At 44.6% G+C, this 17,468-nt stretch overlaps 1 protein-coding gene across 1 annotated transcript in view; it reads right to left on the bottom strand.

The window, feature by feature from the left end:
* Positions 1 to 5,223: 5,223 nt before the first annotated feature.
* The window catches only part of mctp2a (multiple C2 domains, transmembrane 2a), a 55,785-nt gene continuing 43,540 nt past the window's right edge, over positions 5,224 to 17,468 (bottom strand). Inside the window, exons 22-25 of the mRNA XM_080736925.1 lie at positions 11,359 to 11,468; positions 10,300 to 10,409; positions 8,348 to 8,445; positions 5,224 to 6,009 (exon numbers count right to left, since the gene is read on the bottom strand). Of these exons, the coding sequence (XP_080593051.1) occupies positions 5,950 to 6,009; positions 8,348 to 8,445; positions 10,300 to 10,409; positions 11,359 to 11,468 (378 nt within the window). The 3' untranslated portion in view covers positions 5,224 to 5,949. The remainder of the gene's footprint in view (positions 6,010 to 8,347; positions 8,446 to 10,299; positions 10,410 to 11,358; positions 11,469 to 17,468) is intronic.

The following is a 17,468-nucleotide window of genomic DNA, read 5'->3' as shown; positions in this document are numbered from 1 at the left end:
CATTCTATTCTTGGGGAGAGACTGCGTTATGCTACAGTAGCAGGCACGGTTGTTCCATTTGTAGTTGAGACCAGAGGTATAAAGCAGCACTTTCTGAAATACTTTGCGGAATGTATTAGATGAAAGTAGTGTGTCCCCTTTAAAGTCGGCCGTGTGTGTGTGTGTGTGTGTGTGTGTGTGTGTGTGTGTGTGTAGCTGTGCGCATACAAATCTGGATAAATATACAACTTGCCCTGGGCCGTGAATTATGAACAGAGCTTATAATAGACTTTTATCCTCTTGCTTCTTTCAAATTTGCGGTAGATAAAAATACATCAGTTCCTGATTGTCATGTTGCACATTCTTCATTCTACTGGGTTTGCTGGAGATATCTCACTTTGTTATTCATCCACTGGCTCCTTCCTGGGGACCATATATCCATATTCATTCAGAACCTATAGAATGTGTCAAATAGAGGTGTCCTAATTGTGTCCTTGATGAAAGGCTATTAATATTGAACACTTTCACAGTCACCCATGTGCCAGCACGGAGGAAATGTGTTTTTCCCCCCTTCTCTTTCAGTGAGACAAAAAGCAGATCTGTTCGTATCTCTAATGATACCTGATTCCCCAGGGGTTAGTGGCGAGACTAGCTGTGGCTTTAACAGATTCATCAAACAAAATACGCTGCTCTTTCCTCATGAGGCTCAGAGTCACGTTGCGTTATATCACTGTTAATTAGAATGAAATATGCAGTTCAATTATTCTTTGTATTGTTGCCTGACGAGTGTGCTCATGCTATGTATAGAGCATTGATGTAACACCTAGCGTTAGCAAAAGCTTAGCACATTATTTCCTCTCCCTTTTTTCAAAGTCACAGCCCTGGTTTTATTTTTTAAAGGTTATCCATTTTTTTCTTTTTGGGTAATACAATGTGACTTATCCCAAATGGCTCTAAAAGACGGCACATACAAATGATGGCTATAAATAAAAAGCATAACATAAATAAATATCTAAGCCCCCAATAAGCAGTGCTGTCATCATGAGTTCAGCGGTGCCCGGCCTGATAGGTTGGGTGGCCAAGGTGTCTGTTCTGGCGTGACATTGTTTCAGAGGCAGGCAGTAACACCTAATTTATCGTCACTATCTCCAAATTTCAAATTTGTACATTCTTTTCGCAAAGTAAAGCCCTGCTTCATCATAAAAAGTAGTGAAAACAGCGGATTTACAAGCACAACGCCTCGCGGCACAACGCCTCGCGGTGCGAGGCATTGTGTGCTTGCAAATCGTCTGTTTTCACTAGTTTAAATCATTTTTAAAATGATAGATACAAAACAAACGGTTTTGGACATACAAGGTTTCCACCCGACAACTACGTTATGCTTCGTCGTGCGACGGTGTCACATGCCGAAAATAGCCGATATACAAGCTCTCAAAGCGCTGTGGGTGAGGCGCGACGGGAGCTTGTGCGTTAGCTATTTTCCTACGCACAACACCATTGTACGACAGCGTATAAATCAGGCAGTGCGTGTCCTGTGGCCCATGTCAATACCCTGGAACCCGTGATCTAGGAGCAGCGACTGTCAGGCCTGCACCTGTAACACCGGGACCTTGTGGCCCCTCATCCACTACACAGGGCCGTGCTCAGACATGCTTTGCATTTCGCCGGCACTCACAGCCCAAGCAATACTCCTGAGATTGGCCATGATCCCAGCTGTTGGCTTCATTTTAATGCACTCTGAATAATATTAAAGTGAAATCAGTTGAATTTATTAATGCAGCCTGCCCCTTGGAGAGATGCTTTTAAAGGCCAATGATTTAATTTCTGGCTCTTAAAGGCCATATTCTATTCTTGATGTTATAAAGAATTATGGCTTTTGCCATGTCTTAACACCAGCGAGTACTGTAGGCCACCCAATGAATTATTAGTAAACTGGGACTCCGGAAAACAGCCGCCATTAGCGGTCATTTTTCTCTTTGTTGTTATCTTATGTCGTATTTTCACCCCCAATATGGGAGATGACATCAATCCTAGTTAGTATGTTTCGTCTCATTAGGGGTAATACTGCTGCTGCTGCTGCTGCTGTTATACTACAGTAGCAGCCTCTGAATGTGTAAAACATACATTGTCCCCCATATATGTCTCAGGTACATTATGCTTATATAGGCAGAGCTATCAGTAATGGTAGCAAACACAGTCTGGCATGTCATTTGGATCTCATTACTGCTGCAGTTGATGCCAGGAAAGCCCTGCGTTTTATTGGTGTCAGTGTCCCCTCCTAAGGCAGCGCCTAACCTTTGCACCTTTAATTTAGGCCAGTTGGGACTCGGAGCACAGCCGCTAATCTCCATGGTCTGCATCTCAGTGGGTGCAAGCAGGCAAAATAACACGAGCGTGAGTGCTTTAACACATGTAAGTCAACTATGAGTCGTACCTCCCGTTACTTTGTCCTACTGTGAGCATAATGTCTCTAGGAGAGGAGGTCAGAGAACCTTAACGGCATCGCTCGTGTAACAATTACAAGGGAGGCGGCGAGAGTGGAAGCTTTATTTAAATGAGCCTTTTTGCTATGCGGTCCCTCAAAAAGCTGGCTGCACACACCTGCGACAGAGAGAGCGAGGGGGAGAGAAGGGAGAGAGAGAGAGAGTACAGTGTACTCAGTCTCCCCGCTTGGCGGTTTGACGCCCGCTTCGGGGCTGAACATCAGAGGAGCAACTGCTGAAAAAACAGGTTGTATGGGTCCTTGCGCACAGCCTGCCCGTGGTGCTGCCTGAAGGACTACCATGGAAACAAGCAGTGTGACAGGCTCTGGGGGGATCCGCCACAGCTGCAGGCACTTCCTTTTTGACAAGCTGATGAAGACATCACTGCCACACCATGCACAACAACAACAACTACTGGAGAGAGACAGGGAGGGGGGGGGGAGAGAGAGAGAGAGAGAGAGAGAGAGAGAGAGAGAGAGAATGTGATCAGGCAATGTTAACTGCTGTGTGGCTCAAATGTTCATTAGCAAGCTTGTAAAACATCCAGGGACTCCTCTGTAATGCATTCAGGGAACATATTGCACAATGACTTCCTCTGTAGAGATTTGTAGCTTTCCCCTGAGGAAATAAATTGATAAATAATTCCTTAAATGTGATTAGCCTTTTTTTTTCGCAGAGGATATGAATGTGTACATCTGTAGGTAAGCGTGTGTGTGTGTGTGTGTGTGTGTGTGTGTGTGTGAGTGTGTGTGTGTGTGTGTGTGTGTGTGTGTCTGTCAGCGGATGCAGTGAGAAGTCAACGATTGTTGTAACCCTGTCAGAGTCTTCTGTTTGATCCACTGACTGTGAACGATGTTACACAGGGAGCATCCAAGTCCACAACCCCTGGGCCCCTGCCTTTGACAGCTTGGAGGCAGGCAACCATATTCCCATATGACCTCTCCTAATGTCACTGGTGGCATTTGCGTCAATAAATATTTCCACGTGTGTGACAACGTGTTATTTAAACTTTTAGTCCTTGCAACAACCCGAAAGTCCGACAAATTATGTCCGACACGAAGAGATTGAAATATTCAGCCAAACAGAATTGGGTGTGCCCATTCTCACAGTCATTAAAATGTTCCTCTCCTTACCTTACCTTCACTTTACTCTTTAAGAGTGATTGTCCCGGTGTCGCAATTTGGCTGTTTGCTGAAATGTCTATTAAAAGTACCCTGGGAGCGTTGCTTAATTGGTTTCACCTCTCAGGGACACCTCATTGGGTCTTGTCAGTGATATCTGTTGGTCGCTCCCCCTCCTCCCTGTCTGTGGCCCTCCTCCCCGCACAGCCCCTGCCAGCCCCCCAGCCCCGACGGAGCCAAGAATGCAGGAGGGTTTCAGCCAGTGTGTGGGATTTAGCTCGTCAGAAGCTCAGGGTCACCTCCACACCCCCTCACTTTGAAATGGACCCCTGGTGGCAGCTCCTGGGAGATCCCAGTGATGTCTCTATCAGCCTGTCAAAAGAGATAGCCCGGGGCTCCACCAGGTCCCCCTGAGCCAATCAAACTCTTCACAAAGCACAGACGGATGCTCTTTCACCAGCGGTGGTACCCGGCTGGGATGCTCAGCCCTCCAATCAGTTAGAACAAACTCCCTTCGCTGGGGTCCAGGGCTCAGTTCAGCGCCAAACTACACTTCCAAGTCTGTTTTGAAAGAGAGTTACTCACTTACCAATGGTCTTTCGGCAAGTTTTGAAGTGAGAAAACATTACAACTTCACAAGTGTTTCCTGCTGTGTGCATGCGGCCAATATAAAAACAGGTAATTCTCTTTTTTCCACACTTTCTTCCCCACAGGATTAAATCTCAATTCATAGAAGATGATTCAGTCAGTTCATACAACTTTTGGACTGTAAATATCATGAGAGAAATATGGTATCACAGGCAATGAAAGAGCAAGGTCATATCACAGGCATTGAAAGCGCAAATCGCCAAATATCAAAGACAATACTATTAAGCCTGTTTGAAATGTCTGCATGAAATTTACTCAGGAGCTATGAGGAACTTGAAATAGCAAAAGGACCTCTCAATTGATTATGACACCGTGAATATCAATACTCAAACTGAGTACGTATATATCCCTGTATATCACTCGACTTGGAGAGCCATTGTTAAAGCAGACATGAAGAAATCTGTGTGTACTTTATGTACGTCTATAGGTGTGTGTGTGTGAGCGAGTGTGTAAGCGTTAGATAGGGGAGGTGATTTTAATGGAAATATGAGGCACTAAGTGCTGAGCATTGGAGAGAGTGCTCTCTGTGAGATGAGCTCTGTCTCTCTCATCTGGACCCTGTTATTGTGAGAAGGCAACAAAGCGTTGCATTAGGAAGCACATTGGAGCTCCAGAGCTTTGATGTGAGCTGGGTAACCAAGGCACAGCGCTGCCCGGTGTGTGAGAGCCCTGTTCCAATGGCTGTGTTGTGTAATCAGATGTGTTTACTGTGGATTCAGGAGAAGTGCTGTAATCCATCCTCACTACAGTGCAATTGTAGGGAGAAAAAAAAACAGGCTGAGACAACAACTCAAACTGGAAAAAAATGAATATTTATTCAGGTTTCTCGTAAAAATGATTCCAGGGGTGAAAACAAAAATCAATATGAGACGAAATCTCAACAGTGATCGGTCTAACAGGTCTCTAGACAACGTTACTATATACAAAATAATAAAATCTGATGAATAAGATCTGCATTACAAACAGTTCATTTTGTGTTTAGCAGAATGCCAATTGTCATTATAATTTTGTTTAGAAATATGAAAAAAGGATAAACAAGTAGGTATTGTATAATATTAACAATATAAAAAAAAAGCTGCAAGTGTAGTAATAATCAATAAGCCATATTACTGTATGTCATTTCAACTTAATCTCAATAATTTATAATTAGTAAAAAAGTGCATTTCTATACCCACTGACCTTTGTTTATTAATACATGCATAATGCAAATATTTACATGGCTTACTTTCAATGGTTCATTTTCAAAGTTTATATTTTAACTTCACCTCAAGGCAAGCATTTCCCAGAGTTTCTCCAAAGTCAATAAAAAGCAAAACAGCAGAGGTCCTAAGGTAAGCCAAACCCCAATGACTTTAATTCCTTTTCTAAATTGTATCCATGGACGCGGGCCGTGCCTCGCAGCGGCCTCATTTCTTTACCTCTGGCTCTGTGATTGACAGCGCCATGTGCTGCCCTCCTAGCCGCTGCAGCGCACAGCCCTTGTCGGTGGGGTGGGAGGGGGTGGGGGTGGGAGTGGGTGGGGGGGCAGACACACAAGCCAGAGAGCGGCTGGCTGCACCCCAGCAGCAGGGGTTCAGGGGGCAGAGCGGTGGTGGTGGTGGGGGGAGTGCAGGGGGTCGTGGTTCCTGCTGGCACTGGAGCGTTGTCGTCGGGGCGGACCGGGCCGTACCATTTTCAAAAGGAGCCCGGCCTTTTCATCCAGCACGTCCTCGGGAGCTTTACTTTCTCCTCCGCGGCGGGCCCTGTACGGCGGGCGCTCTCAGCTCGCTGTACTGCACCTGTAAAAACAAACAGGAATTTGGTCAGAGGCAGGTAATCCGAGCTCAGTGGAGCGCACGGTAATGGCTCCCCTGAGGAGAGAGCTGGTGCAGGGGAAAGCGAGGCGGGCTCGCCTGTAATGAATCATTTTTTAAACACAGGAGCAGAGGGGATTAATCACAAGGAGGAAGGATTTGAGAAGTCAAGGGTTCCGTACCAGCGTACACCGCCCTCCCCTCCCTCCCCGTCTCCACCACAATCACAATATTAGAAGCAGACATCAACTGTTGAGATGACCTGCCAGGCCAGTGAGGGAGTTGTAAACTGCATAATCACTCACTGCAAGTTGTGTCCCCTTAAGAAAACTTTATAAAAAGACTAAGAATAGCCCGAGCCATGTGTTGTTTAGGCGGAGGACGGAGCAAATAACACTGGTAGGCATTTCACTTTCGCTGTGACACCACAGGACCTCAAAGATGACTTTGATTTCTTCAGCAAAAAAAGAAAAGAGAGGGAGAGACCTGAAACCTGACATCTGAACTTACAACCTTGTTTCCTTTCTGTTGGCTGTTGGCAGACTGTTCCACATCAAAGATTTCTCTCATGTTTCATTCTTCTCCATCTTTTTCTTTTCCCAGAGATTCCTTCGTGTTCAGATGCATTTGCGAAAATAAACTCACGTTGTAAAGTCCTGTTATCTTTGACATTCAGGTAATAACCTGCAATTGTCCATTTTCTTTTTTCCAAATTTCTGCCATAATGCAAAACAGATTGATCACGGGCAGAATCGCAAGGGGCTTGGATTTGCAAACTTGCTTTCGAAGCATGTTTACCGAGTTCCGACGATGCACTGAACGTATTGAATAAAGGTAAGAACTCTATGCTAATTAGCCAGTCTCCATTATTAGAATGGGAGATGGAATGTGGGAACAAAGTGGCGGCCGTCTGCATCTGAACATGAAACTGTCCTCAGAACTGACAGATGCTTCTTATTTCAGGACAGACACGCTGTTGTCAGAAGTCCCCGTTTGAGGGCTGCTTTGTAGATCTGCGCAGGCACTAATTGCCAAGTCATATTGTGAAAGAGACAGGAGTCAATATTCAGCCTTTGTGCTGCTTTGGTGTCCACACCTATCTGAGCATTGAAGTTCAGAATCAACAAAAACAAAAGGTGTGGTCTATTGTTTTGGGTCTCCCGTGTAAAAGATGTCGAGGTTATTTGTTTCACAGAACACAATGAAACATACTTATGGTGGATTTTAAGGGCGTTTTGTTTTTTTATTACTTCAACGACAGTATTTTTAGAGACATATTTTCTCCTTTAAACTTTGGTAAAAAAAAAAAAGATCGTTTCTGCAGGATTTGAAAGCGAGCCATGTTCAAAGCGTGAACATTGCATCCTATTGGGAAGAAGACATGCAGAGGATTCTGCAACAAATTTCTATTCACCATCTTGTTTTGCCAACTCAGTCAGCCAAATCTCAAACAACACAGGCTTCCTCCAGTTCCTCCCAGCAACATCACCCAAAAAAAGAAGAGAAAAACCCACAATGGCTTGCTAGTCGGGGGGACATCAAGGGGGCAGCAGAGAAGAAGACTGTGGGGCGAGAGTCTTGTATCCAGGAATCCAGACTGTCAAGCATTCTGGCTGAATTCTGTCTGCCTGAGTATCTCGGAGAGGGAAGCGCTGTGCGCGCTACTCCATTTCCTGCCCACGTACAGTATAATGCTCAGCTAGAAGAGAGCGGGAGCGGATGAACACCCAGCACCACTTTACAGCACCCTGGCAGCTCTCCTCGGGCCTGTGATGTAACTGCAAATGACATATCAGCCATTGCTAATATATGATCACATATGGCACCCAGCAGGACGGCAGGGGATCCGCGACTACATTAATTGACTCTCCCACCCTGATGTGACTGAGGCCACGTTTCAGTGCTGACACAACAGCCAGAGACATCAGGGGCCCCTCCGTCGGCCCCTGGCCAATCACCCACCTCAGTGTCACAGTGCAGCAATCAGAGAGAGAGAGACACAGAGAGAGAGAGAGAGAGAGAGAGAGAGAGAGAGAGAGAGAGAGAGAGAGGGAGAGGGAGAAAATTGCTCATCATGGGAAAGGCTGCAGAGATGTGGCTGAGGACAGATCAGAACATACCCCATCCAGGCGCTAGGGCGACCGCATCAAACCGCACTGAGAAATAATTGGGCCGGGGGTGCTTTAAAGGCGAGAGTCCATTAATAATCAAACAAAGCCAGAGGATATATTTCCCCAACTCATGGGAATTCTGTTAGAGCAAATAATGCAGATATCTTCGGGGAATTCCCTCCCTCTATCTGTATGTAAAATTGGACCCTTACCTTTTGAACATCAGAAGGCACCCTCTTGAGGAAATCCAGTATTTCATTATTGTCAATAGCGTACGGGTTGCGCAGCTTCGCGGTAAATTTGTTGGCGCCTGAGAAAACAAGACCACATTAATAAATAAAGGTGTCACACTGACCAGAATATTTTTAAACGGGGCAAAAAAACAAAAGAGTTGTGTAACCTTATCCTTGGTGTCTCTGCCGATGTGTGTGAAACTGCACCTCGCAATGTTATTTGAATTGATCCCAGGGAACCGGAATGAATTCACTGACGCCCCAGAGGAGGATGGGGAGTTGATAGATAGATAACCAATGCAGGCTGTCATTCACCTGAACTGTTGCTGCTAATGGGTGCCAGCAAAAGTAGCAAGTCTACTGTCTTTTTATTTAACCTATTACAATCTATTTAATCTATTACATTTAACTTGACATTTTCAAGTTCACCAAAAGGCAAAATGTGGTCGGGTGAGTTGGAATTGAAATAGCAGGTCCAAATTGCAGTTTAGGTACAGCATACTGTACCAGTTACTGTGTTGATGCTAAAGACAACGCAGGTCTGTTGGACAATAGTCAAGGACAAAAAGTAGCAGCTGCACCTCCAGTTCCACAATAACGTACGAAACTTTTCTCAAATCACATGTTTATTTCTTCAATCTGAGTATTCCTCCACACATCTATTTTTCGCTTCTCGCACGGCTGCGTTACCGCCGTCTCTGGGGTGTTGCTGTAATGGGACCATTATATTCACAGCTTGGTACTGCCTGCACACAGTACCTCAATGTGCACACAAAGAACCTAAGGACGTAAAATATGTGCAAACAACTTGAAAGGTTTGCCTCGCAACCACAGAGATGGGGGGGTTAACAGGGAAGGCAGAAGACTTTTTCAGAGAGTGTGTGTTTTTTTTTGTTTGATATGATGGTATTGATTGCGTTGAAGGCAGCATGGTGGAACAGTGGTTGTGGGCTAACAGCTTGGAGGAGGAGATGCCGTCGAGGGCAGCATCTCTCTCTCTCTCTCCCTGACCACCGAGAGGACCGTCTCTCCTGTATGACTGCTGCAGATAATGAGAGGCTAGCCCAGGAGCCTACAGACTGCCCAAGGACATCATGTATTATATAGAGAGCCTCTATACCTCCGCTTTGTGTTCACACGGACCCCAGGCCTTGCCTCAGACGGGCTTGGCTGCGGCGGCAGCCCACACTGAGCAGACTGAGCCTCTGCAGCTTGTCTGATCTCTGTGCACTTGCAGAGGTGTGGGGACGGGCCGACTTGTTCATTTTGTTGAGCTTCATTAAAAATGTTAAGATTCACAGCCAGGAAGTGCACTGTACTGTACGCAGTGGTGTAAAGTGACTAAGTACATTTTTGAGGTATTTGTACTTTACTTGAGTATTTCCAGTTTTCAGTACTTTTACTTCTGCTCTACTACTTCATGGATCCAAATATTGTACTTTTACTCCACTACAATTATTTGAAAACTTTAGTTACTTTGCAGATATAAATGATTATATTATCAAACATACATTAATGCACTTTAGCCCTAATCTATACCGTGGCTATTTGAAAATAGCCGATCTACAAGCTCACAACGCCCTGCTATTTTCAAACATGTTGTACTTTTACTTTTGGTACTTTAAGTACATTTTGATGCCAATACTTTCATACTTTTACTACTAAGTACATTTTGAATTCTGGACATTTACTTGTAACGGAGACGGAGTACATCTACATTGCTGTATTGATACTTTTACCTAAGTATAAAATGTGAGTACTGGCTGAGTGAGTACTTTTTACAACACTGACTGTACGTGAGAGTTGTAAACTTAAGGGGGGGGGGGGGGGAATCTATTACCGCCTTTGGGGAGACAATTCTCTATAATGGAAAGTAAACTCGATTGATTTTGTTATATTTTTCAATATGGTGATTTTAGATCTTATCTTACCCCAGAGGAGCACAATGAGGCGCAGTGGGATGTAATACAAGCCCACTGTTGCCAGGAACAGAAGCAGACATGTGAGGCAGGACATGAACGGCACCGACCAGTTGAACATACTGTGGAGAAACAATTACTTCTGATTAGGAGGCACTCACAACAACACTACCTAGACCATACATGGGCAACTGGTGGCCCGGGGGCCACATGCGGCCCCACCTTCACGTAATGCGGCCCACAGGTTCATATCTGAATACTGATATATTATTAATTTCAGCTGTTACAATTCCAAACATGACCTGCTTTAATTATGTCAGTCAATATTAGTAGCTTAATGACTTGTATTGACTAGCTTAATGACTAGTATTGTAGTAAAAAAAAAAGGTTAACATGAGTATATAACTAAATGCATTTGAAATTAGATAAAATGTTACATTTCAGGATTCCAATTCAAAAACAACAAAAAATAATTCAGGATTCCAATTCAAAAGAAGCAAAGATAGCCGATCTACAAGCTTAAAACGCATCGCAGCGCGATGCGTTTTGAGCTTGTAGATCTGCTATTTTTGCTTCTTTTGTATGAGATACTAGAATGACAAAGTAGGATGTAGCAATATGTAATGTGGCCCTCTGGAGTGAAGATGGAAATATAGTGGCCCTCGCCGTCATCAAAGTTGCCACCACCCCTGACCTAGAGTGTGACCAGATGTAACCAAATGGACATTTGTTTACATTTATTCACTCTGAGTTGCAGGTATAAACTTACATAAAAAGACACAAAATAACATTGTTACACATAATGCACATATCAGAGATAATTCAGTCTCAGGGTTAAATTAACACTACTGTACCGTGTTGTAGGACTTTGAAGTACAGTAATGTTGCACTTTCATTTAGCCTATGTCCTGAATTTATGATTTTATGTCCACCTTTATTGTCTTTGTATTTGTATGTTATTTTTTATGTTGCTATGGACCATGTGTCCTTAATAACGTTTGATTGATTGATTGATTGATTGATTTATTTAATACATTTAGAAGAACAATTATTATGAAGCAGTGAAATTACTTTTTGGTACTTTCTCCAATGCTTGCGATGTCACCCAAGATGGTCTGGATGGTGAGAATAACCTCCTGCACCATGTGTATCTTATCCATCAGACCTTGTTTGCCAGGTTCCTAAAAATGAAACACATTCGAGATACAAATACGTATTTTATATTTTGAAAACAAATGAAAATACATTTTTATAAAAACTGATGCAACGATTAGTCAATTCATAGATTGATTGCCAAATACTTACACCAGAATACTGACACCAGAATACTGACACCAGGATACTGACACCAGGATACTGACACCAGTTTACTGGCACCAAGAGGTAAAATGTAGATATTTCGACGTCCCATTATTCCGACTTCCAACGGTTAGGGTTAGGTTTAGGCATAGTTTTACTGAGGTTAGGGTAAGGGCTAGGGTTAGGTTTAGGCATAGTAGCATTCACCAGGTTAACATTCACCAGGTTAGCATTCACCAGCGTCGGCAGGTTAGCATTTCACCGGGTTAGCATTCACCAGCGTCGCACGAATGTGACATCAAACTATCGAACGTCGTAAAAACGCTACGCTCCCGCACCAAGATACTGACACCAGGATACTGACTCATAGCATCACAATTAATCAAAATTTGAGACTAATATTTAATATTAGTCTCAAGACCCACATTACTCTGCCTCTCATTTGTGGTTGCATTTTTCTGAGGGTGGATAAGCCAATCGGAGTTTGTTGTTGTTTGGTGTTGTCTTTTTATTTCACACAGTATAAACCTGTGTAAATGTTTAAAATGTGTACATTTGAGAATAAAAGGACATAAGAAAATACAAGAGCTGAAAGTAACATATCTTGATACTGTACTACTAAACATATTTCTTTTCCCGTCCCAGCCAAATACACACACACACACACACACACACACACACACACACACACACACACACACACACACACACACACACACACACACACACACACACACACACACACACACACACACACACACACACACACACACACACACACACACACACACACACACACTCTCTTTGTGAATTGTCAGAGATGGTAGACAAGAACAGTTACATGTGTGTGGTGCTATCACACATGATTTATCTATTGAATGGACTGTAATGAGCAAACAGTGTATATGGTTGAGTCTGGGCTTTTGAAGATGAGACAGATTGTGTGTTCTGGAGCTGTTATGTGGATGACTGGGAGATTTCAGCTTTTGTCTGAGCCGCGCACAATGGATCTGTTGCATGAGTGCAGCACAATCAGGACTCAGACCGCCAGACTCTCTGGCAGATGAAAAGTACACAAAATGGCCAACTGCAATCAGGCAGACGAGATGACCCAGAGGGGGAAAAAAACGAGCAGAGGGCCTTTACAACTTGGGAGACGATATCCTACGCCAGCCTCAGTGCACTGTGAAATCCTTGCCGTTTACAAATGGAACCAAATAGACCCCATAAAGCATCACACTATTCATATTTAACTCAAGACTCTCTAGAGTTAAGTTACTGTAACACTGACCACATGTGGCCACAATGACTAGGTGTGAAATGACACTGATATTTTAGTATATTAGTATGTGTACACGGTAAAAAGAAAAACTCAGTTTTACTTTAACGCTGAGAAATGGACCGAAGAGTTGGTTAGAAGGCAGGAGGAGTCTCGTTTACTAGGCTAGGTTAGAGGTGTGTGTGTGTGTGTGTGTGTGTGTGTGTGTGCGTGCGTGCGTGCGTGCGTGTGAGTTTGTTTAGCTATACTTATGGGGACTAAACGCATGTTCACACAGTCACCTGCAGGGGACCTCTGACAGTGTGGGGACAAAATAGTAGGTCCCCACAACGGTTAGGTTTAGGGTTAGGGTTAGGGTTAGGGGTTAGGTTTAGGGATAGAGGTTAGGGTAAGGCCACAGGACTTGCATAAAAATGAATGGAAATCTATGTAATGTCCTTACAAGTGATGTAAATATATATAGTGGGTGTGTGTGTGTGTGTGTGTGTGTGTGTGTGTGTGTGTGTGTGTGTGTGTGTGTGTGCGTGCGTGCGTGCGTGCATGCGTGCGCGCACATGCATGTGTGCGTGTCTTTCTCTGTGTCTGTGACTGTCTATGTCTGTGTGGTGGGGGTGGGGTGGGGTGGCGTGGGGGGGTTCAGCCTTGAAATGAAATAAATGTGATCACAGAGTGCTGGCGCTGGTGAAGAGTGCACCCGTGAAGCCTTCCAGAGGGGGAGAGGAGGAGTGACTGCAGATAACACACACAAGTAATGCAAGCTAAAGACTGCTGAGAAGACTCACATCAAAAGGAGGAAATAATGACAGGAATGATGACAGAGAGAGAGAGAGGAGGGAGGCAGGAGGGAGAGTGAAAGGGGGAAGGGGGGGAGGGGACAGGGGCGTCAATTGGGTATGGCAGGGGTACGCAGCTGCCATATACCCTGGGTCCAGGGGGGGAAAATAAAAGTTACTCCTAAATATAAATCCACGAATGTCTCTTTGTCTATCTGTGCTGGTTATTATGTTGTTTAAATTACAGTAAAATAACTACAAATGCAACATTTTACAAAATGGTCACTTTAACAAGGTATTATAATTACATTCTCCGCACTTTTATTCGCCCCATTTTGACAAAATGGTAAATTCCCAGGTTCCGCAGGTCAGCTGCCATATCAAGAAACCATAGAAACGGGGGGAAAAAAATAAAATGTACTTCTTAACACAAACTCTGCCATCAAAATACCCCTTTGTACCCCTTCTCTGCCATGCCCGTAGAACCCGTAAATGTAATAAAAATGTATTAAAAAACATTTTTTTATCGAAACGCAACTAAAATAGGCCGGAACTAATGCTCCGTGATCGGTTTCTACACGGACACATTATTGAGCGGACAACTTTAACATTGGAGTCCCTGAACCGGAAGCGGAAGTCAGTCCTCTATTTTGGCCCAGCTTACTGTCTGCACTCCGCGGCTTACAGATGGAGAACTTATTGATCAATTGAAAAAGTTTCAACGGATTTGAGAAGCTGATGGAATACGCGAACACACGAGCAGTGTCCGATCACGCACGATGGGAACTGGACGAGCGCCCACGTTAACAGGTAGGACTCGGAGAAGCCGGCAGTGAAAGACATAGAGAAATTAACGGGCTTTACGGCCGTAAACTACGAATGAGTTAAAATAAATGTATCGTGCCTGTTGCTAAGGTATGGCAACATGACTGGTGTCTTGCGTACAAGACACCAGCCATGTTGCCATACCTTAGCTTTTTCTGAACCGACGCCACTGGGAGGGGAGTGCATGGGGGTAGGGGGGGGAGCTGTCTGACGGACTCTAACAGGAGGGCTTGAGGATGTCTATATGTTTGTGTTATAAGGCGGCCCGGGCCCCCAGCCTGTGTGCATTGACAGCGTCCAGACAGAATGCCTTTATCGGAGCTTCATGAGGCAGCCCCTGGGAAAACACTCTGTCTGCCAACACACAGAGACTCCCCACTGTCAGACCCCGTCTCCTCTGCGAAAGGCACAGGAAGGGAGCAATTCCCACACTAGCAGAGCCTCCCCCACCGGGCTTGGATCTGGACAGGCACTGGATGTTCGAGCCGCTCGACCAAAAAAGGAGAAACTATCTGAAATATGCCCCCCTTTGAGATAGCAAAAGAGATTAACATCTTGTGGTCTCAGCGCGGGGAGTGACTGAGGATCAGTGGCCTTTACGCATCCTGCTGCTATGCAGACCGCTGCATCGGGACACTAGGGGAAACCTTCCGCGTCTGCTTAATGACCGACTTGGATGTTGTGGCGCGCCGTGCCGCGCACCCAACATAGCTCATCTACAGCAGTGTCTCTCAACCTGGGTTGAGAGCCACTGCTATTTTGTCCCCAGATGATTGACTTAATGTGCAATGTTGTTTTCTCACTCAACAGTAAACAAACCAACATAAAGTAAAAGTGTATAGAGGGTATCTGCACATTTCTAAAGGACTTTTTAATACCTCTAAAATGACAAATTAAACATTGTCCAAATTGTCAAATATTGGAGGCAGAAGTTGTGAAAATAGCTTTGCGAGGCGTTGTGAGCATGTAGATCTGCTATTTTCACAATAGAAACGTTTTAAACAAAATGTAATCCCCCCACCCCTCGTCAGGGTGGGGAGTCCCTAGTTAAAATATGATTACTTTGGGGGTCACGGCCTGAAAAGGTTGAGAACCACTGATCTACAGTATAAGCGCACAACACAACACACAACACTGGTGGCGTGTTACCTCGCCCATGTTCAGTGCATGATACCGCTCGCACAACTAAGTATAAAAACTTCTCTAATGCTCATGCGGATCCTTTAATTGCACATTAGGTTGCTAAATTGAGCTCTTTATCCAGTGTTCCCATTGAAAGCAGGGACCACTGTTTGAGACTGCTAAAAGCCATTAAGATCCGTGTCTGTGTGCTCCTGATGGACCCTGAGAGCCACCCATAGAGAAATGGGATATGGAGCCTCATCAGTTAGGCCCGGATCCCCTTTCATATTTTCCATCTTAACTTGTTTAAGCACCCCCCCCCCCCCCTTCCCCCCTTTGCACAAATTAGAATTCAAATCTAATAAGAGGTATGTTATTTAACTGCGACAGATACACAGGCAAGGTAAATTTAGCCAGAAATTCAGCTTAGGAAGGATAAAAACAAAAACAGTGCCTTTCATTTACTGTATAAAAGACACAGTCACACACATGCACGTGCACACACACACACACACACACACACACCCCCGCACACACCAAAAGATATAGATATACTGTGAAGTATGCATCAATAAGCTGAACGCTCGTCATTATCGTTATTCATCTCCCCTTAAGAGTCTTAAAATCTCCCATCCCCTTAGCAACAAACACTAAACCGTTCCTACATTACTCATTTGAAGATTTCCTTTATCTTTGTTCATTTCCCTTTTCAGACGGTACAAATGTGCATAATTCTCCTGGAAAAACTAAATAAATAAATAAAACGGCACCCACTGAAATGAAAAGGGGTTGCAAACTGGGGACGGACTACATGAATCCTAAATGTCTTCTGATTAGAAAACCTGTGTCAAATCATATTCTCATTTCAGATGAAATTGTAAAAGCCTCCTTTTAAGCTGCTCTAATGGAGAACAGATTTGATCTCCGCACAAAGGTAAATAGCAAACGTTTCTCTCACAGGCATGTGGGGCATTATCAAAAGCTGGAAAAAGCTCATTTAACACTGCTTTAATTTGAATAAAAAGACACCACATTTGAATATTCATTCAAAGCTTAGTGAATGTGTTCTTCTGGTTATCATTTTTTTCCAGCCACAAAGGCTAGAGGAGCGCATCTTAATGACAAACACCTGTGTTCCTGGGCTATCATCTCCTATGGCACTACTGTGGCGAACAAACTGACAGTGACACACAAACAGCTCTCTCTCAGCCCTTTTCTACTGTTGTGTTGGCGAGTCTGTGTGTGTGTGTGTGTGTGTGTGGTAGCCCTCATAATGCCGGGCCATGGATTATGACATGGGCAGTCTGTCTGACTGGTTGCTCTCAAGGAGACCCAGCGGTGACCACACGGCCCACAGGGTGACCAGATAGAGTAACCCTCCAGCTCAGTCTGGCACCCCGGCCCCCCCCTCCTCACCCCCCATCTCCCCAGGGCTGGACTGGGGGGGAGCAACTCTGGCCCCCGACCAGCGCTGCCAGCCAAGGGGCAACGGGACGCGTGTTTCATCTTCCCTGCTCATTTGTGTTGGGGATCTATGGACTTGTTTTTCCCTCTCTGTGTCTTTATGTTATGATTAAATATTGCCTATCCACACAATTGATACCTAAGGCCAAAGGGAAGTCACTTTGCCCACACATAATTTGTAAGCTGTCTCTTTCCCCCCGAGGACAGATTTGTTCACAGGGATGGGATCTGTTCCGCATTACCCCGCTGTAACACAGCCTCGCCTTTCGTCTCTCTTTAGCGTCATGCCTTCACGTTCTCCGTGCTCTGACTGAGGTTTACATATCTCCTTCCTCAAGGGGGGGAAACTGGGGGAAAAAAAACATATTTGAGTGGTAATCGTAACCTTCTCAGAGGGAAAAGCCTCTACTCGCGTGTTA

The sequence above is a fragment of the Nannobrachium achirus genome (genome assembly GCF_963921795.1).
Source record: "Nannobrachium achirus genome assembly, chromosome: 11".
Classification (NCBI taxonomy): domain Eukaryota; kingdom Metazoa; phylum Chordata; class Actinopteri; order Myctophiformes; family Myctophidae; genus Nannobrachium; species Nannobrachium achirus.
This window is presented reverse-complemented; position numbering and strand designations above follow the sequence as displayed.